This window comes from Saccostrea cucullata, unplaced genomic scaffold, assembly GCF_032062105.1.
Source record: "Saccostrea cucullata isolate Sc308-1 unplaced genomic scaffold, CSIRO_AGI_Scuc_v1 ctg105, whole genome shotgun sequence".
NCBI classification, from domain to species: Eukaryota; Metazoa; Mollusca; class Bivalvia; order Ostreida; family Ostreidae; genus Saccostrea; species Saccostrea cuccullata.
In genome coordinates, this window is record NW_026919155.1 from 133,760 (window position 1) to 156,919 (window position 23,160).

The following is a 23,160-nucleotide window of genomic DNA, read 5'->3' on the forward strand; positions in this document are numbered from 1 at the left end:
GTTGAAGATTTAATGCATTTTCACTATGTAATCAATAGAGCCTCGCATTAACACAAGATCCCCTTACCCTGGGGTCATAGAATTCACAATTTTAAAAGAGGCACTCTTGCTCATCATAACTACGTACTTAGTTAGTTTATTTAATACCCAGACGCAGAGAAGAAGATTTTTGAAAAATTAATGCATTTAAACTGTGTAATCAATAGAGCCCCGCCCTAACACCAGAACCCCTTACCCTGTGGTCATAGAATTCACAATTTTGGAAGAGGCACTCTTGCTCATCATAACTATGCACTTAATTTGTTTTGTTTTTTTACAACAATGTACCTACTTTGTTTATTTAATATGCAGAAACAGAGATGAAGATTTTTGAAGAATTAATGCATTTTCACGGTATAATCAATAGAGCCCCGCTTTAAAACACCAGAACCCCTGACCCTGTGGCCATAAAATTCACAAAATTGGAAGAGCCACTCATGCTCAACAGAACTATCTACTTAGTTAGTTTATTTGATACCCAGGAGCAGAGAAGAAGATTTTCAAAGAAATAATGCATTTTCACTATATTATCTATATAGCCGCGTCCTAGCACTAGAACGCTTAACCCTGGGGCCATGAATTTCCCAATTTTGGTAGAGGACTCAATGCTCATTACATTCATACCAACAGTTTGACTGCTTGATTCAGGAGTAGAGAAGAAGATTTTTAAAGATTTCAATAATTTCAGAGGTTTTGGTCCCACCCCTCAGGCCCCAGGGGGCGGGGACCATAAAAATCCCAATTTATGTTCCCCTTTACCCATAAATGCTGTCATCCGAATTAAGTTGAAATTGGTTCAATTGTTTTAGAGAAGAAGCTGAAAATGTTTAAATGTTAACACACGACGCACGACACACAACACACGACGCACGACGACGGACGAAAACGGATAGCAATAGGTCACCTGAGTGACTCAGGTGACCTAAAAATATCATATTTGATAGAAAAATTGTAATCAAACACCAAGAATATTAATAAATAACAAAATGATTATGAAAAGGAGTGCATATCAATTCATGATAGATATCACAGAAACGTACAAACGATCGCACGATCCACAACACGTATATCTTTGACCTAAACATATTTCATCAATAATTGGCTACTGAAGATTTCTTAGGATTTTTGCATTCCTTCAAAATGGCTACATACCATTCACATTATTACAGTAAGTTGTATACATTGTAATTTCATTACACAAGATAGTCTTGACAAATCCAATTAAGGTCAAGATCTCGTAAATGATAGGTGCCTACAGGTTTCTCTAATTCCAGAAATATTTTGTCATTAAGCATTATAGCCAAAAAGTATATGGATTGAATTAAGATTATATTTTGGCATGATTTTGAATTGAATTCTGTGAATTTCAAAATGCAGTATTTTCTACCATTTCTATTGAAGCTGTAAAGTACGTGGAAAATTGACATTGAATTAATTATGACGTCATAATGGATCTAACACATTCACTAGTTATGATCTCATACGACGAATGGTTCAACGTTAAGATATGTCACTCGTAAGCTTTTTAGAAAAGTTCACGCAGTACCTGTTACTTCAAAACTATTCATTATAATTTAATTTTTATAAAATATTAAAATTAGACAATGTAAATTATTCAACATTCAATGAAAAAAACTGCTCAAAATTCCACAAAGGAACAAGATTTAAGAGGGACTATTTCTTGTGGTGAAAGGATATTTAGCAGAAAATTCTGCAAATCTGCACAATAATAAAATTTGATATCTTGGAACTTTAGCCTCACATACTTTTACTCGGGAAATATTTTCCGTAATGATATGCTACGAATATTTAAAAAAGTTCTCAATTTTTATTTTTAGAATAAATTTTACACCTTCCCTCAACAAACTTTGCCGAGAAATAAATATATGTTAAATGATTGATTGATTGTGTATTGTTTAACGTCCCTCTCGAGAATTTTTCACTCATATGGAGACGTCACCGTATGCCGGTGAAGGGCTTCAAATTTTGACCTTTACTCGGCACTCAGGGCCATTGAGCAGTGAGGGATCTTTATCGTGCCAACGCCTGCCGCTGACACGGGGCCTCGGTTTTTAAGATCTCATCCGAAGGACCCGCAACTTTCACTTCAAAGTGCCGAGCTCATAGCGAAGGAACAGTTGCTACCCATTTTAACGACTAGGTCAGTCGCGGCCGAGATACGAACTCACGACCTCCCGATCACGGAGCGAGCGCTCTACCGACTGAGCTACCGTGATATATGTTAAAGAAGTCAAGATAAAGTTTACACCGTTTCTTGCCTGAAAATCATATGGTTTGACTAATATTTCAAAATTAACATCACTGACCCCAACATTTTCTTATGTTATTTTAAAGTACTTGATACTTTTGACTGATCAGCACTTAAGTCATAAAAAATTTGAAACAAGAAAATATTTTATTCCTTATTTAGATTTTTAATACCCCAAAATATGTTACTTTTTAGTGCAATTTGCAAGATTTCTTCAATGATAAATATTATTCAAATATTTACGTAAAATAAGATTATATTTTTGCCATCGTTACATTTGATTAAATATGATAAAGGTTAAAATAATTGACCAAAGAGTTAAAATTCAAGTGCAAAAAGGTCAAATTAATTGTACCGTAGCTCAGTAAGATGCACACTGACCCCTATTTTCTCTGCGATTTTGAGTCATACTATATGAGTACTTATCCAAAATACACTTCTCAAAATATCCTTGATATAAAAAATTTCACGAGTGACATACCTAAAGCGTCATTTATTGGAAGTATGGCCATACACATTATAAAGAGTATTATGATGAGTAAATAACTCAATTTTGACCCTGGTCCGTGACCCATTTTTGTTGCCTTAAATCTTTTATAATATTGATAAATATGTTTCTCGAATTTATTTTGTATAATTAGTTGTACGAACATCACAATCCAACATATGTCAATACATAATATAGTTATAATGACTTAAATACTAACAAAGAAGAAAAAGTATTTAAAATATTTTTTTACAAATTGCATCTTTTACATGATGATGATAGAAATAAATATTTCATTTAGAAAGAAGAAATGCAATAATTAAAAATAATTATACAAAACCTCATAACCTCAGTACTCCAGTTCTTATGATTTATCAAAGCAAGCAGCAGACTTGCTAAAACAATTTTATGTCATCATAGTGTTAGGTTTAATTACAGATTGGGACTGCGATGCAAGCAACAGGTACACGCTCAATCATCTTCCTGTCCAGCATCAGAACTGAAATATCTCTATATACTGGACGACACACCAAACCTGGCACACCAACAGGTCGGTCCAATGCGCACGCAGCTTTCTTGATTCTAATTGGTTCTCGATAACGGTCCTCGTCAATAATCATCGTCCATGGACATAATGAGGATTCCTCCATTAATCTTGTATATCCGGTGACGACAGCAGTTTCACACAAAGCACTTCTACGGAGTAGTTTTGTCGAATTTGTAGGTGGTTTAAGGTCAGTTCCGGGTCGTGAATAATTTGGATTGCTTTTGATTTCCCTTAATGCCGTTGTATTGATCGTTTGAAAATACTGATAGATCCATAAAGAAATATAAATGAGCTGCAAAATATGAAGAAAAGCATGTTAAAAAAACGAAAAGAGTTTAAATAAAAAGTTTTTTTTAGTATGCTTCTTTTTATTTATAATTCTTTTGATTGATTTATTTTATTTCGTTTTTTAATTTATTTTATTCAGTCTAACAATATATTATATTTACTAAATTGTAGCAATTTTTAATTTTTTGCTGTTTTTGTTTTTCCTCAGCTTCAGTGAAATAGGTTTTTATACAAAGGCTTTTATATATACCTTCCAGTGACCGATTATGTACATTTTTTTTTTCAATAAAGAAGACGACAAATTCACTTGTGAGGCTATTTCTGTTGTTGGTAGCTTTTATTGTATTTATTCACATCAGTTAAAAATTCCGATGAATAATTTATCATAAGACGATAAAAACTAAATTAGAAGTTTCGCGTCACATGAACCCTGAAAACCGAACAAATATCACATGATATAAAAAATGACCATGTGTTTTCCTTTCTGTATTTTCAATTGTATATACATGTAAGTTTATCTTGAAGGAAAATAAAGAAACGTATCCACATTATTTACACAGATAAAACAACAATATTAATATCGATATTATTCTCTTCATCTAAACAATTTTATTTGTTCACCTTTCTAAATTGTAAATAGTTGGTATTATACACCATCAAAAAAGATTTTTTTTAAACAAAAAATTATGCAAAATTTCATTCTTTGTCAATCTCACCTGACTTGAGTGGGTTTTACAAAGTCATATGTAAATCTCTTTAAAAGATAACTTGAAAGGTATATATAAATTTTTATATGTCTGTTTTCCAAGGTAGAGATAGAAAGAAAAATGTACATTATGTATTATTGCACACCAAAGTTTCGAAAAAATCGACTTCTCATTTCAAATTTTAGAAACGAATTAAAATATAGAAATAGAGACTTAAATCTAAATTTCAATATGTATTCCCTTACTTATGCAGCAATATACCGCTAAGAAATGATGCTTAATGAAATATAAAATTATAATGATATTAATAATAGGGGGGTGTTAATTTAAATTATTTTTTTATTTTCCGTAGCTTACACATCCCGAAAAAAAAACAAAATAAAAATAAAAGTTTGGCTGAAACATATATTTCAAAAAATTGATTTCACCTTTTTTTATATGAACATGATAAATAACAGTTTTTGATTATACAAATATCATATCCACTCATCCCCTGATGCCAGTAAAAGCTAAATCCATTTTTAATCGTCTTTGAAAGTTAGAATTTGTTATGTCACGGATCATCAATGCATCAGAGTACTGTAAGCTTTGATAAAAACTGATATACTGAAACAATTACAAAAATACGATGTTTGGTTCCTCGTCCCCTAGTAAATTTTACACAGGGGCAATTTTTTTCTGGTTTTTCTTTACATATGACTTGCAGGAGAGGTGAATCTTAAAAAGAAAACACCTTAATTACTTCTTATATGTATATACATGTAGATCAAATCAGACATTTTCACTAATTTAACGATACTGATATGAAAAAAAATTATAATTTGAAAACGAAACACTCCAATTCAAATACATAAGGATGTACTTCATCTTGAAATATTTACAGGCTTTAAAAAGTATACGATGTGTATACAAAACCAATCATTTTCTTTAACTTCGACGAGCCAAATTAAACTTCTTTTTATGAATCAGGCAAATCTTCCCTCATAAATATTTGTTTATTTTTGTTTTTAAAATTCATTCTACAGCCTCAGTAAGACGTATGCCATTGAGACAGTCAAATCCTATGTGAGAATATGTTTAATTGGTTGAAATTTTAATTCGAGATATTACAAATATGTGTGGCATTTTTCATAGACGTGACAGTGTTTTATTTAAACTGATATAGATTTCTAAAAGAATGGAACATATACAATTCAAGACCTTTAAGAATAAATGCGTCATTGTATTTTTGATAAACCAAATGATATTTTTAAACATGGTTGATACATTGAAATATTTCAAATTAAAAAAAAGTGTAATACCGTTCTCCAATATTTTGTGGAGTTTCAAATGTTTTCAAAACAATTCAACATTTCTAAAATTTTGATGAAACATTGACATCAGCTTTGGATCGCTTCCTTTTTAACCTCCTTTAAATAATATTTAAATAATAATATAAAATCCATGAAATTTGTATCGATAGCAGACTTTGCAAAATGATGATTTTAAACGGTACTGTTGACACACTTGAAACATCAAATTATTCTACAATGAAGCCATAACGTTTATCATAAAGTTAAATTGTAATCTGTCATCAAAATCATTTTCTAGCACAATTCTAAAATAAAAAAAAACATGTGATAGGTGGTGTCTTTCATTTTGGTTTCAATGTGATAAAGAGTTTAGTTTATAAAACGTATTCAAAATATCTTAACTGAAAGACACTTTTGACCTTTTTATGTAGTTTTTTGAATAAATTCTGTTCCATATGAATACAAACATAGGTCTGCTATTAAGTTTTTTTTGGAATTATAAATACATTTTTGGTATATCAGGTATCCACAGATTACATGGAATTTGGAATTGAGAAATTATTTCCTGCATCTTTTAAACACCTACCTCGGCCGACTTCTCTGTAGAGTCAATTGTTATGCAAAATAAGTATGCCAAATACCAGTGACATAGTATGCAAACTTGCTTGATCCATTTTTATTCCCTTAATAAAACAATATTTTATAAGATGTGGATACTTAAAAATTTCAATGAACTTTTGTTTTTTTTAACTCTGTATACAAGCTTACCCCACGATCAATTAGTCCGTGATTTTTCTTATGTAATTGACAGCTGCTTTTTAAATTAAAAAAAAATGGAACTCGTACATTTACTTACCATATCACTGGTCATCTAATTGTACATGCAGGTACTCTGAATGTGATATTAAAAGGAAGCTTGAGTTTCTGATTTACAATATCTATCTCGATTTTGGAGACCAGGTCTTTCAACAATCTGCAATAATTCCCATGGGTATTATTTGTGCTACGTTATATGCAGACAAATTTTGGTATTCATATACAAGTATAAGAATACATTTGTAGTTGGGTTCAACCTGGCTTAAAGATATATCAACGATCGGCGTATTATCAATTAACAATGGTTATTTCCATTCATATGTCGACACGATATATCCCAGTGAACTTGAAATTAAAGATACCATGCAGATTCTTACACATATGCATCTTTATTGAACTAGATAAAAAAAACGTTAATGTTAATCTAACAACAAAGCGTAATGACTCCAGCCTTTTAATCTTCAACTTTCCGAAATTATTTTGCATTATACCTCTGTATATTTTTCATTATTTTGAATATTTTTATATGACAAATGAATATATTCATTATCGAATATTTATTTATTTTCAAGCTAAAATGTCGGGTAGGATATTAAGGAGCTGTTATGCCAAAAAGGTTAGATTACATGAGAACAACATAATATATATTTCTTCTATCAATTTTTTCATCAATTTTCTTTAGTTGTGGATTCATTTGTTGAATGTAGAGGACGATATATGTATTATCTTCTTATCAGTAACTGTGTTGTAATTTCTTTATGAAATGCAACATTGCACTTAAGGACAGATAATAAAAACAAATTGTGAAATAGGTGAATTTTATGGGGAAAAGCAAAGTGGTAAAAATCAGCCTATGTGATACAATGTATTTCTGATTTTTTTATCATTTTGTTTTTCCTCATAAAATTCACCTGGCTTGGTATTTTTTAAAGTTTATATTACACTTTTAGCACCAAGCTCACATATTCTGAAATTTGTTTTCATTTGTAAATCTTTACTGCATGTGATTTGTCTATATTTGTTGTTTTATTGAAGTATTAACTAATATTTTCAAAGTCTATTTCATTTTCGAAGTCTTAAGAGAATTTTTTTTTAAAAACTATCCACTTTTCAAAATGTTTGATATGATATTAAGACTCCTCCAAAGAAAAAAAAATGTTTGGATTATTTGTCCTTAAAGACAAATTAAAGACGTCTTGCTGGATGTATTGAATTAACGTAACTATATTTAGAGAGAGAGAGAGAGAGAGAGAGAGAGAGAGAGAGAGAGAGAGAGAGAGAGAGAGGGTGTGTGTGTGTTATATGGTAAAAAGTGATGCAAAATATTTTAAGTTAATGGATTAAATTCTGTGAAAAAATTGTAACATTTTATGAAGGATGCTATAATTAATTCTTACGAGTTTTAAGTGTGAAATTCATAACTGACATAATATGTACGATAAAAAATATTCTGATTCTTCCATATTTTTACATAATAATGTTTAAAGAATATTTACAAAAAAGCAACAATGGTTTTTTATGCTACTTTCTTTTAATCTGACCAAACCCTTTTCGTGGGAGGTGTTTAAATATCATTCAAGAACAAATAAAAATCATAACTTCAACGAAATAAATATTTAAAAAAATATATTTTATTGACATAACAGAAGTATACAAAATATTATATTTAAATTAAAAAAATACAAAAACAAAATGCAAAACAACTAATTGATTTAAAAAAATAATAATCTTGAGTATTGTCTTTCCACATACTGACTAGTTTGATTGGTTAAGACTCGTTACAGTCTGGTACTGCCGTACAGGCCACGGCCACACGTTCATGGCTGCGCCTATATCTCCTTGTCTTTCTATCCATCACTTTTACCAGGAAGGTTCTGTACACTGGACGGCATACCATGGGAAAAGAGCCGGACACTCGTGGTCTCTCACAGTCACACACTGCTTCCTTAATTCTCTTTGGTCTTCGAAGTCTGTTCACACTTGTTTGCATTGTCCAAGGGCATATCGATAATTTGGCTATATCTATTGTGTTACAATTTCCTGAAAATGGGCTACATATGCTATTTGTGTCTCTTTTTTCTAAGGTGTGATGTGCTCCGCTCTGTAACTTGTGAAGAATGATTTCTTTGAAATGACTCGTTGTTGCAGGCAAAGCCATAATATTGTATACCAGGGTTATATGTACAAGGATGAAGCCAAGATAATATGAAATTGTACAGTCCTGTAATTAACAGAAAAGAAATGAATTATAAAAAATTTTAAAGTATATTACAGGTAACTATTTTAAAGTTCAATCGCATTCTTTAACATAGTAGTAGTTTTTTTTTAAATAAAATGATTTTTTAGGTATTCTTCAGTACTAACCATGTTTAAGATTCAAGTAAAAGTTTTAAGTGCGAGAGAAAGTTTATAATCACATACTTATATATTTCTGTAAGTTTCTTTTAAAAAAATTCCCTTAGATTACCGGGACAGCATCTGATTGAAATTGCAATCACCAAGGAAGTGAGATTCTGAGGAATGTAAAGACAATCAAACTACGCAATGTAATCTTAAAGGAAGCTAGCAAACACTACGTGATAAAAGATGGCCTAGCAGGTGATAAACACAAACATTGTAGATAGTGTTATTTTTTGATAGTATTCATGATTCTCGCTTGTAACCAATCATATTACTCGTTATATCAAATTTTATAGAAACGAATAAGTGGGGGTTTGAAATCAATGTGAGATACAAATAACAATCTCGACCAATGGAACAGCTTTGTCTGTTAAATGCCCACTTGCACTATCTCCTGTTTGGGATTTATTTATGAATTGGATATAAACAATGAATGAAAGATAAACGTTGATAACAGAGTTTTTCTTTTTAGAAAATACGTTGTTTAGCATGACATGCGTAAATTCTATCTTTAAAATTATGGCTTTCAAGTAAAAAAAAAAAAAAAAGAAAAGCAAAAATCTCAAAACATAGCCTTTACTATGCATAAGTATTCACTGAATTGTCTATAAAAATATTGTAGTAAAAATCTAACATGTCCAGTTGTATTGCTACTATAGAATAGAAACAATGTCATGATAGATTTTCTAAAGCACTTATAATGAACAATAAAAAAATGAAAATAAACAATAAAAATATGCAATAAGAATGAAACTTTTATTTAGATTTCAAGCTGTACTTAATATGATTGAGATCTTGCTACTGTGCATCACATTCGAAACCTAGAAACATGAAAAAAAAAATTGGAAAAAGATCTATCAAATAAAAATAAATCAATTCCATCATAGTAAAACAAGATAAGAAAAAAAATATCCGTTGTCTTCTTTTTCATAAATTTAGAAGACCTTTTACATAAAACTTATTCAGAAAGATTTCTGGATTAAAACTCCTTTATTGCATTGCTAAATTTATTATTTGATGGTGGTCTGTTGTTGCTTCAACTAAAATTCATTTGTTAAGGAAATAAATAGCTAATGTTTTTATTGAAATAATATTTTGGTTACCTTCTTATCCCTTTCCCCAACACATCTGATATCAAGATACTTTCCAGTTTTTCATGCTTTTGATTTTTTATTTTTGGAAAAAAATGTGATTTTAAATATTCCGATTTTTTTCTTCATTATTTTGAAAATCCTTTTGATATTTTCCGTTGCAGTATGTTTCTATTTTTTTTTAAGGAATGAAATGTAATGATAACAAACACTGAATAACCTAAAAAGTTTTTTGAAATAATATAAATTTTGAGCAGAGCAAACGCGGTCTTCTTTACCATCAGATATAGAATCAGGTGCCGTGGAGTAGTAAGCATCCCGTGGAAACCGTTCACTCGCTCCGTGAAATCCATGCCTTAATCCATTGAAATTAAAACTATTTTGACAGTACAAAATATATCAACCTTAAATTGTGAAAAAATTCAGTCAACATTTGACTTTTTTTATTTAATATCTAACAGGCTTATTGTATCTACCACACAATTTGCATAATGTTCGCTTTATTAAAGTCTTTCGATATTCTATTGCCAGTAACTTATTTATCATTAGCTTATCTTGCTTTAGAAATGGTTCGTACAGAGGGCATGCTATAACTATCGAATTAACTGGCAGACGTGAACTCAATATACGAGTAGAGATGATACTGGAATATTGCTTCATATATAAGGAAAATTGACGATAGAGAATTGGAAGTCATTACAGTTAAATATTTAAATACTAGTATAAAAATAGATGTGTCAGACTCTGTGTTGTCTCTAATTTCGAGTTCAATGAAATATATCAAATCAACGTAGAAATAAAATAAATAAATGAATAAATAAATAAATTGATAGAACGTCTTCAATATTGAATGTCACAGCAGGAGACTTCTTTTACGATTAATTTTATATGGATTCTACTTCTTATGAAAAAATAAGTCTGTCAAGAAGGAGGCACAAAACGGGAAATTCCCATAGAAATTCCAACAGATTATCTCCAAACCTACAATGTCATAGATATTGTCAATCTGAAACTTAAGCATCTTTTTCATGACAACTTAGAAGCAGTTTTTTTATACAATCAGAATGACTTTTAACTAGTATAACTTTGCAAATGTAAATGAATTAAATATATAGAAGAAAATATTTTGGTCTTTGCTCTATATATTTCTTTCTAAAGACCCTCTAGATATTGCTAATAGACAACAAATAAGATTTTCTTGCGTTGACTAGTATGTTCACAGTATATTGAAGTACAACGTTATTTTAATTTAATTCTTTGAAAGATAACACTGATTATTATATGATTGAAGTTTAAATGCAGATAAATATAACGTAGTATTTTTCACATGCAGGTAAATATAGCCTAGTATGTTTCCTACATAGTTAGATCTCAGCCAATCAGAACGATAGGATGGTTCAATTAAATAATAATATAAAATTATTGCTGTTTTTGAGGTCAAAATGATGATTTAGCCGCCTTCCGGGTTCGCTGAATATTGTCGTCCTTAGGTGGCCAAATCATCGTATTGATCTCAAAACAGCAATAATTGGATAGTTTAAGTTTCTTTTCAAAATGTGGAATTAAAGCAATAAATGCAGCTTTAATTATGTGTGAAAGTTGCTAATTTCTAGTTGGTGAATCATGTATGTAAATATTAAAACTTGATCGATTGATTAAGAAAAACATCTTCAACGATTATTTTAATATCAATTTAATTTTAATTTAAACAATATTTTACTATGTATAAACATATCAGGATTAGACAGCAGGCGCTGCCTATATAAGTCCTAAATAATAATATAATAATATAAGTTATAAAATGAAATCCATTTAAGACGTTGTCGTGAACGAAGCATGATGATTCAGTTATGGCAGTGTTAAATCACGATGTTTAAACAGATGTGTACTTTACCTAAAAAATAAGAGTTGATATCAGATTATTAGTTTTCGTATGAATATCTGCATCTTTAATTAATTGCAAAAAGTAATCGTTAAAAGGTTATTAACATTGAATTATATCACTTAAAAAAGAAATTGGAATTCGTCAATGATCAACTGTCAATGGACATCTGACTATGTGACAGAGAATTTCTGCTTTGTGCTCTCGAATTATTGAAAATCAAACGATTGCTGTGTTGTTTAAGTTGTTCATTTTTACTTTGCAGTTTAAAAACATTTATGATTTACACGTGCTTAGGCGTACTTTTTCATGGAGTCATAATTCCACTGAATTAAAATTTCTGTTCAATTCTGGGAAAGAAAATTAGGCGATTTTTTTTTTGGCCATTGCTTGTCTTATTTTTGCCTTTAATACATTCTTACAAATATCTACAGAATTTCTGTGACCACGTACAGAGAGTAAAAAGATCTTATAAGAGGAAACGTGTCTACAGTAGCCAGTTTGGTCGATTTTACCAAAAAAAAAAAACTAATTAAAAAAACCTATGAATCAGAGAGTTGATTATACGTTCATTTTCTTTCATCGAAATTTTAAAAATTGGTTAATAGGTATGGATAAGGTAAATTTTTGTGCATAATTTACAAGAGATAATAAAAATTATCTATGAGGGAAGTCATTAGCACTTATCTAGATTCAAAATTCTTTCTTCAAGAAATTTCAAATTCTTTTTAAAATTTAATCATGCAATAAACAGGTCGGAATGCTAGGAAGTCGGAAATATATCTTGGTTGTCAGCGATAGTGCACAAGTACCACCACTTATAGTTAGTCCACTAGACATTATAGTACTTCTAAAACTAGCACATACAGGTAACCAATAATCTACCCAAAGGGTATCTGGAAATAAAAGAAATATTTCCCCTAAAAGAAGGTAATGGTATATATAAGAAGAATTGTTAGCTATTTTCTGACAAAAATTAAATAACTACAGAATATTAATTCACCAGCATTTGATTCTATAAAATAAAAATGGTATGTATTTCAAGACTTAATTTAAAAGTGCATTTTTCAGAAAAATAATTTTTTTTTTGGCATTTCATGAGCAAATACTTAAAGCATAATATCTTTAAAAAATTCAATTTTTATTTTTGCTTAAATTAATTTTTATTTATTTTTTTTATTTCAAAGATATTTCAATATGAAGAGGAAAATTCTAAGAAAAATATAAATATAATTTTTTGAATAATTAAAAGTTTAAAACTAGCACAAAAAATTAGCATTCAATTAAAATAAATAATCATGCTTTTTTTAATTGACGTTTTACATTACTTCTTTCGTTTGTTAGATATTCAGTGCATCTCATCGAGTAATTTTGTAAAATGAAATTATCGTAAATTCAATCCATTGTGAAAACTTAAACTTGAAAGTGACATTTTAAAAAATATAATGTTTTCTTTTACTGTAGAGAACATTTCAAATCTGGATGACGATTACATTGTCCTTGTTTGTGGTAGAAACTATTGGGAGGGGAATAGAAGACTTAACAAAATTCAAGACAAGTCAACAAACAAATCAATTAGATAGGTTTCTAAGAAGAAAAAGAAATGTTCAATACTGCGATGATATTCAACAGTATCATGAAACAGGATTCAACATCAATCACGCCAGTATTTGTCCTTGGGTAAATAAACTGAAAAACGAGGGCAGACAGTTTTACTATGAGGCAGAATGTCGCTGTGTACGACCAAACAGCCTTTACGTCATCAACGACAACATCCGGTGTGTGGAGGTGTTCAAATCTCTCAATTTCGAAAAAGTCATCTGCTCCGGTGGAACTTGTAGAATAGGCGTTATAGAAAAACGCGTTCCGGTTGCTTGCGTTGCAGTCAACTCAGATGAACTTTAAAATGGGCGTTCTACCAAATCACTGACGTCGAATTTACTGCCTTTTAAAATTTGCCATAGTCTTTCATATGTTATTTCCAATATTAAAAATGATTTGCAAGCATGCATATATACAAGTTTATTTATTTCATATTAATAGGATTTTTGTGAATACTCAGTAACTATAGATGATATCTTATCAGTTAAATGTCTTGTTCTGAAGAGTTCACAAGTTATCAATTTTTACAGACTTAAAGTATACATGGCCAACCAGAAATCACTGGATATTCTACTGGAATTTTAAAATTGTTTGAATGATCTTGTTTGTTAATACAACTTATCGTTGGATCGTATTTTGTTTGACATGTCCATGCTGTTATACTAAAGTTTACTAGTTTAAGTACTTTATCTACCTGATCAAAACATAGGGCTCAAGGCGGAAGTGACCCGTCGACAGGAGATCAATAATCTCAATCGCAACTTCTCGGGCCTTTCCGACTAGCGGAAAAACGACCTCGAATGTATATGGTAGACGCCATGACAACCCTCCCTTTTCACGATCTTTGAAATAAATGCACGGAGACCTTTTATCTGTGGAATATGGAGTTTAACTTTATTCGATGTAATGATATTACTTCAAATATACTATAGAAGGGACTTCTAAATCCGTCTATCCTACATTTGAATAAAAAGGAAGATGTATAAATTTTTAACATCCGGTGATGTTAATACATTCGAGGTTGTTTTTCCAACCTCTGACGGAAAGACCCGAGATGATGCGATTGGAATAATCTATGTTTTGGCTCTGTTAACGATTTTTTTGTACGGTGGATTTATGTGATCGAACACTGTTTGTTTTCTTCATCTTTTATATATGATCAATTTTAAACAAAAGCGATAATACAAAACTATTTTTCACGAAAATTTTGTCATTTATATTGAAAATGTATTTGCTACTGATTTTCCTTTTTGAACCTTGATTTGATCAGCGACCTGTCTTAAGTTTACCTGAAACATGTGTATTGTAAATCGAATAGTATTCTTTTAATAGTATGTCAGTCATTTTCTCATCCTTTCTTCATTGAACTGTACATCAACAGAATAAAAGATTTGTTTTGCTTTGTTTTCAATCATTTTAACCCCCCAACCCTGCTTGAAAAGTATTTTTTTGGGGGGGGGGGGGTAAAAGTGTTCTGGATGTCCGTCAGTCCGTCCCTCCGTCTGTTAAATTTGGGGGTACCCATCTCTTATCTGTAACACCTCTTGAACCACTGAATGAAATTTAATGAGACTTTCACATAATCTTTGTTACAATGTACCATTGTTCTCCTCCTATTTTACTTCTTGATCCGAGACATAGTTTGAACTTCCCATAGCAAAATATGGACGCTTCCAATTATTTCTATAATATGGACGAGTACTCATCTCTTTTATCCATAGCTTCTCCTATTCTGCTGGATAAAATTAATGATTTCACAGATTCTATTACCTAATGCAATTGTGCACCTTTAATTAAACTTTTTGATCTAATCCTTATTTCTTGTCTCCCATAGACTTTGCCATTATGATAAATTGATCATATTGAAGGCAGGGTATCATCTAGCCCAGTGCTCACAGTGCCTCTAGTTTTGGATGGCAATAATTTAGTTTATATATTTGAACTGAAAGGTTATATTTTGGGAGATGAAGACTTTAAAGAAAATTAAATAGAAAATGTGTCCAGTATAAATTGGACAGTCAATACATGGAATTGAATTATAGAAAACCAACGATTATTTTATGAGACAAAATTAGGCAATAGAATATTTTCAATAGAAACACTGAGTTCTCCTATATCCTTTTACACCACCGCTGCCTTGAATTAATCTCATTTTCTTAGCAATTCAATTATATACTTTCTTATTATACCACACGCTTGAAAAGCAGGGATGTATAATAGTAATGAGGATGCCCGTTGGTCCGTCCGTCTGTGTGTTCATCCGTCAGTTACAATTTGGGGAACCCATCTCTTATCTGCAACTGATGCCTCTTATACGACTAAATGAAATGTAATGAGACTTTCATATTTTTTGGCTACAAATTTTCATTGTGCATGTCTTTTTTTTATCCGACACATATTTTGGGTTTCCCATATCAACACCTGAACACTCAAGGGTAGCCATCTCTTATCCACAACTACTCCTATACCACTGAATAAAATTTAAATATAATTTTACTGATTCTTTATTTTATAGTGCCATTGTGCACCTTCTATTTTACTTTTTTAATCTCCCAGAGCAAAACATGGACCTTGCCATCATCATCATATCGGAAGAGGGGATACCATTTTGTTGGCTCATTGCTCACATTATGCCTAGTTTATTAACATACAATGTATTAACAATGTAGAAAGCCGAATGTGTTGTTTATTGCATTTTTTATGAATTATATTTTTTTATGAATCCCAGTGTAATAAAGCTGCTTTAGAAACATATATAACAACATCTAATACTCAAACCGAAGTCCATGAAAATTTGGTGGAATGGAAAGCTAAATTGCCTTACTAAATATAAGATGAATACAATTTAACTATAATTTATGGCACTTGAAATGATTTTCCCTGTTTTATTAATAGTCAGTTATTATATAATGATTTTGCACTATGTTATCAGAAATAAGTTGAAGAAAAAAATTGCCTGTTTCTATCAGACAGACCTATGTTATTTTTTTGGAGGGGGGAGGGGGTTATTATACATACAACATATGAAGGTGCAAGTAAGACAAACTCTATAATTATTACCAAGCTGGTATACTTGATATTAATTATATTGTTAAGAATCTAATTTTAATCTTTATCTTTAAAAAAAGATGAATGTATGTGTGATACAGACTTCTGTCAGATCTTTGATAGTTTTTTTTTTTATATTTATTTTTTTTTATTTCCACTCTCATATTTTGATATTTTTTACTCCATGAAATTATTAACACTAAGTGAAGTGCTGAGAGCATTGGCTTATCTCTGATAAAGTTTGTAAGTCGAGTTTTTAAGAGACCAGTTCTGACGAAATATACAGAAATCATGCTGTAGACATCCTGTTTTATTTTTTTTTATCGGCTTGTTTTCCTTTGGTTTCATGTTAAGCGTCATAAGAAACGTCATGAAGATTTCGCTCTTGAAATATTATCAAATTAAACAAAAATATTTATTATGAACAAAATACAATCATAATAATTAAAATTAAAAAATAATAACAAAACATTTCACAAGTCAAATTACAATTTGAAAATGAGAAATAAGAAAGTTCAAAATTAAAAAAAAAAAACACTTGTAAACACACAATATTATACATATAAATATTTCTTTGCTTTCAAAAGTTTATTCACATTCAAAAGACTTATAAGGAAAAACATATCAAAAGCATATGAAACTTTAACAAGGTATAAAACACTGACCCCAGGAAATTCCAAAGGAATAGCTTTTTAAAATCTCAAATAAAACTATATATATAAATAAAATATATGATATTAAAATGTAAATAGAAAGTAAATAAAAAATGATAAATGATATCAAGTATTGAAATGAAACTATATGCATATTGAACTATATTCTAAGAATACATATGTGTTCTTTTTGGCAGTTCAGCATTAACTATGTACACCAAGCAAGAAATCTTGAACAAATTACTTTTTAAAAATCAATAAGTGATCATAATAAATATTTAAAAAATAAAAATAAACAGAAAATATTGTTGGCATAAAACAAATTAAAGTTCAATATGAAGAATGTTTTATATCAATCTTCAATTCTTATTGCAAAAATTAAAATGAAAACAAATGTTTTGCATTATCATGTTTTCCATTCGCCAACAATTAACAGTTTACAACAGGAATACAAGCGACATTGATCATCTCTGTTGACCATGCCCAGGTGTGGTTACTGAATCGCTTTACAGGCATAGCCTTTACAACAGAATGACAGTCTATACTTAACGAAGCACAGCTAGGACATGGACGAGGAGGGAGACATGTTGCATTATTCATTCTCATCGGCTGCCTATATCTGTCGCACGTGGTTGTAATCGTCCATGGACACAATGACGTATGACTAACGTCATCACGCGGAACCTGCATAGTGTTTGACTTGCAAGGTAGAGTAACGAAGCTTTTTGTGGATTTTACAAAAAATGTAATGATGAGATAGACTTTGATGTTGATTTTCTGCAAAACAATGTGTATTTTTAAGTTGTGATTATTTTTATGAATTATTTGATTTGTTGCTGTTTTGCAATTCTACTTTTTTTTTTTTTTTTTTTTTTTTTTTTTTTTTTTTACAGATTTAGGCGTTTTCGTATCCTTTGTATTTTCACTTCACGATTCTTTTTTGTTAATTAAAATTACACTATACTGATTTTATGAAATTGTATTATATTTTTGTCTTCAAGTGCTTAAACTGCATCTACAGCTATATGATACTTGAAATATGCTTGAATAATGTGAAATACATTATTGTAATTTCTTATTAATCTCTTGTTTCAATATAATTTTGTAATGAACAAGGACAGACTTCATGATATGCCTGTTAATGCATGAAAAAAGATAATATAAAATCTTAAACTTTTTAAAATAACATCTTAAGTATGAAATTGTAAAAAGAAAATCGAGTATCATTTTTTCTTCACTTATTTTGAGGTACTTACCATGATGGTTGTATGGCTGCTGATAGAATTTTTTCATATAAAACAAAACGCAGATTTTATATAGTTTATTAATCCTCAGACTGCCCAATTAAACTTCGGAAGATTTAATTATATATTAAGAATAAATGGGGAAGATCATGAAGAGACCAATTTTTTTAGAATATAAAATCTTTAAATTTTCAGATCCCCCGCTGACCACAGCAGCCTATGCCGTTTGTATGCATGAATTTACAGGGGATTGTTAATCGGTATTGGCGGTCCTAACTGTTGTTATTATCTTCATTGATAAATATATACATTTGTGGTATCTCTCCATTATATAAACATAACAAAACCCATTGTCTATGACAAAATTATATGTAGAAGCAATTATAATGATAATTATTTTATTTTAAATGTAAACAAGTATTTCAAAGGCGTGAGCCTAGCGTTTGTTTACATTTTTCTTCACTTTTGTTAAAATCAGATGTTAAATTTTCATGATAAACTTTTATTTTATCTTTAAATTTTACTCACGATAAATGTGCAAATCTGTTGGAAAATAATATATATTAACAGTGTATTTATTATAATCTACATGTAATAAAAATGCATATTCCTCCGTGGAATGTTTTTGATCAAACTGCAAAATGTAGCATCCAAACTTACGTGTTTCTTGTGTCTTTTCAGGATCGATTATCATTTTTCACGAATAAAATATTCATTCTGTTTATCAAATTATATCATGTTAAATGTCTGATTTCTTGATAACAAGCATTCAAATGTATATATACAATGGGAATTGAATAGGCCTTCGGAATTGAAGTTTATAAACTTTATTAATTTCTTAACAAAACCCATTGTCTATGACAAAATTATATTCAAAAATAAAATCAATGCAATATATAATAGCATATCATTGGCGTCGGAAGCAAATTGAAAGTGGGGGGGGGGGGCTATGTGTAAAAAAAAATTTGTACCTTCAAAAAAGATGATGTAAAAATGCATACTTTGTGTTGTTCATTTTATCCATTAAATTGATAACAAGCATTTTACATAGAATTGAGATTCGAAAATGTTTGAATTGCATTAGCGCAAAAGATGATGTATACTTTGTGTTGTATTACCATTAAAATAAGACTACATGATCAGTCTTCCACCGATATACTTGTTCTGGTCTCACCAAGAATTATTTAATAGGTCATTGTCATAGTTAATGATTTAAAATGCAAAGCCTCTCTTATCATATAAAAAGCCCTAGATCTTCTGATAAAATCACCATGTGCACTCTCCCAGACAGGCAGTTCACCAAATACACCAGAAATGCTGGCTCTCTTTCTAACACTCCTGTTCGTGCCATTTAATGGTAAGAGAGGGTGTGATAGATATTTTACTTTTGTTAATTATATGACATTAAGATGCCGATAAATAATTCTTTTAACAAATTTTTTTGTTGTTTTAAGTACTGAATTGTTATTTTGACTTTCATTGTGTCAGAAAATGAATGGTCGTGCTGACCAATTGAATAACGCGTGATCTGACACAGTGGACGCCACCAATTTATAATTTATTTCTTAAATTTATAATTGTTAATTTCATAGTACATTGCAAATTGTTAAAATAGATTATTTCTTCGAATACGTTATATACCTCTATAAATGATACACGCCGCACTTTTGTGACTAAATTGAGAAGGAGTAGTAACTATTTTATGTGAACACGTATTTTACGTTATTTTATGGCTTACACCTTCAAGGCATTCAGAATATCTTCAAAAATTCAAAAAATAATATAATATAAAACTAATAATAATAAATTTGATAAGGATATTTAAAAATGCTAAAGAAAGTAAATACATATTGTAATGTTTAAGCAGCTGTGTGTACAAAATTTTGAATTCCTTAAAATAAAATAAAACAATCTTTAATGCAAAATATTTCAATGACTCTATGTTTCTAGTGACCTACATTAAAGAGTCTTGCCTTTCAGTTAAGGGTTAAAAGTGTGAACACTTCGAAGTATTTTTTGTTAATGCTAACTCCTCCATTTGGGATGCTAACTCCTCCTATGTACCTGATCCCACTCTGATATTTTAGAGGTCCGTGTTTGCTCTGCTCCCGATTCGTGTAGTTTTAGTGGGCTTTTGGGCTTGGGTGATGTCCATTATGTTCTCTCATTTCATTTCTTCTTTTCTTATTATTATAGTCTATGGCCTGGATTGCAGTGGACTTCCGGATGGTAATTATGAGATAGGATGTAGGTCGTACGGGGTGTGTGCTGGGGGCGTGGTCAAAATCGTGGACTGTGGTCACGGAAAAGTTTATGACAATTCCACCGGAACTTGTGCAGAGTAACTAATATTTCTCTTATTATAACTAAAATGTTTGACTTCTAAAAATAAATAACTCTTTTTAAATCTGATTTTAAAAAAAGCTACAGTAAAAAAAAAACACATTTCTTGCAATTGATGTTAATTTCGAGGTTTTCATGATATGGAGGGAAACAAAATATAAGACTTTCTATCAACAATGTTACAATTCTGAAACCATGACATTAAAACGCCTATATCTTTCTCAAACCTCAAAAATTTGATCGAAGGAAATTAAGTGATAAAACAGTATGTGGCTATACAGACTTGTTTTTATTCAGACCCTCTACTGTTCAGGGGATCTGTGGTCAGACACGTGATTGCTCTAATAAAGCTGATGGTCTATATGCAGACACTGAGACCCATTGTAAAACCTACTATACCTGCTATCAAGGAGTGTTTGATAGCCATAATTTCTGTTCTAAAGGTATGTCTTAATCCAATGCCTAATACCTTCGTATTTCTTTTTAATTCATCTAAAATGGTTTCTTCCTTAAACGTCTCTGTATGGAGACCCTTTCTCATTTAACATTTACCGATGAACAAAAAATATTAAGCAATCAAACAGGAATGCAATATTTGTTGCTTCTATATAAATATAATTTTGACTTGCAGTGACTGTTTTTGATGAAGCCCAACAAACCTGTAACTGGCCGGATGCTGTTGATCCTCCATGTGGGACCAAAGGGATGGCAACGTCATCGACCGGTTGATGTCAAAGGAACGGCAACGTCATCAACCTGTTAATGTCAAAGTGTGGACTACATAACAATATATCAACCATAGAATGTTATCTTTAAAAACTATATATATTGACCATTGTGTTGTCGTCTTGATTTTGTTTTATCAATTTTAATTGAAAGTAATACCGGGACATCATTTGAAACTCAGAATTGAATGTGTATACCTTTGTAACGTTAAACAACATATCCAACATATACAGTAGACTTTAAAATATGTGATATGGAACTTCTATACTATACCGATATTCAGGAACTCTTTCGATTCTTTATTTTTATATTGAATAGCTCATAAGTGACATCAGAAAATAAGTAATTAATGAAGATTCATAACTTTAATTGTTTTAATCATCAATGAAAGTTGACATTTTAGAAAAAAATTTGTGTCACGGTAGGCTTAGCCACGATGAAGAATCAAAACTGCTCAATGGCCGTGCATGCATGTCCTTGCATTCACTTTTGATAAAAGCATAATGTAGGAATTCACTCACCGGTATATGATGACGTCTCTTTACGAGTTAAAAATTCTCGAACTGGACATAAATTCAAAAAACGAAAAAAAAAAAAAAATAAATCCCATTGAATTTTGTTTATCAAATATTATAGAGTACTCAGCGGGTGTGACCAGTCGTCAGTAAATTTTTACCCCTCCGTTGACCAGATCCTACCTCTGATTTTTTAAGGTATCTGAATTTGCTTGATTTGAATTCTTCTAATGGTTTTTGAGCTTTAATACCGACATAACTGTATCATAAATATATCAACATAACTGAAGCCAACGTCCGAGATGGCTCTTAGTTTTGCCGAAATAGGAAAGAAAATTATGACGGGAAAGGTGACAACTAACGCAAAAGAAAACTGGAAATGGGGAAAAAAATAATCTGTAATAATAATGACTAACTCACTATGCAGATTGAGATAAAACCATCCTAAACTCTCTCTCTCTCTCTCTCTCTCTCTCTCTCTCTCTCTCTCTCTCATAAAAGATTCGGTGATTTGCAGCCTTATTTATGACAAAATAAATGGAATAAATATCGACAGACTCGTTTAAAGTCATCATTTGGTAAGTTCTTTGGTCGATACAATTACCTTATCAGCAAATACAATTTATCATTGAGTCAAATGATGACTGATGTTAGTCCATTATTTAAACAATGAATTGACAACGGATGTTTCTTTATTTCTCGATCATGATAAGGAGCACACGGCAGGTGTGACCGGTCGGCAAGGGATGCCCACTCCTTCATGGCACCTGGTCCCACCTCTGAGGTTTTGGAGGGCCGGAGTTCTGGATAGTAGAATACGTAGATCTCTATCTCCATTATATATTTCATTTCATTGCTTATTTCCTTGTATCAGTAGGTGATCTGATTTTCAGGTCTGTAAACTCGTTATCTGGTACTGACTGTACGAAATTGATACAAACAGAAATTAAAAATTTTAAGAAGCTCTATCTTCAATTTACTAATCATGTACAGAATATTTTTATGGTTCGGTTTTGAATATTTTGAGTATAGGTTTGGTCTTTTCCATTAAAGATAATTAAACAATATAAAAGGAATTCAAATACTTAAAATGAGCATAATTTGGATATCTACTTTGCTAGAAAAATATATTGAAAGTTAGACATGCATTTGGTGAGTATAATATTATAATGAATATGAATTACTGTAGGTATGAAAGCATTATGAAAAAA

General features: G+C 30.5%; 1 protein-coding gene across 1 annotated transcript; it reads left to right on the plus strand.

Annotated features, from left to right (window-relative positions):
* The first annotated feature begins 13,300 nt into the window (after positions 1-13,300).
* On the plus strand, positions 13,301-21,547 carry LOC134280180 (uncharacterized). Its single transcript, XM_062762607.1, has 5 exons — positions 13,301-13,655; positions 19,612-19,722; positions 20,562-20,706; positions 21,006-21,151; positions 21,340-21,547. The coding sequence occupies exons 1-5, from the start codon at positions 13,301-13,303 to the stop codon at positions 21,435-21,437; spliced, it is 855 nt and encodes a 284-aa protein (XP_062618591.1). The 3' UTR covers positions 21,438-21,547.
* Positions 21,548-23,160: the final 1,613 nt, after the last annotated feature.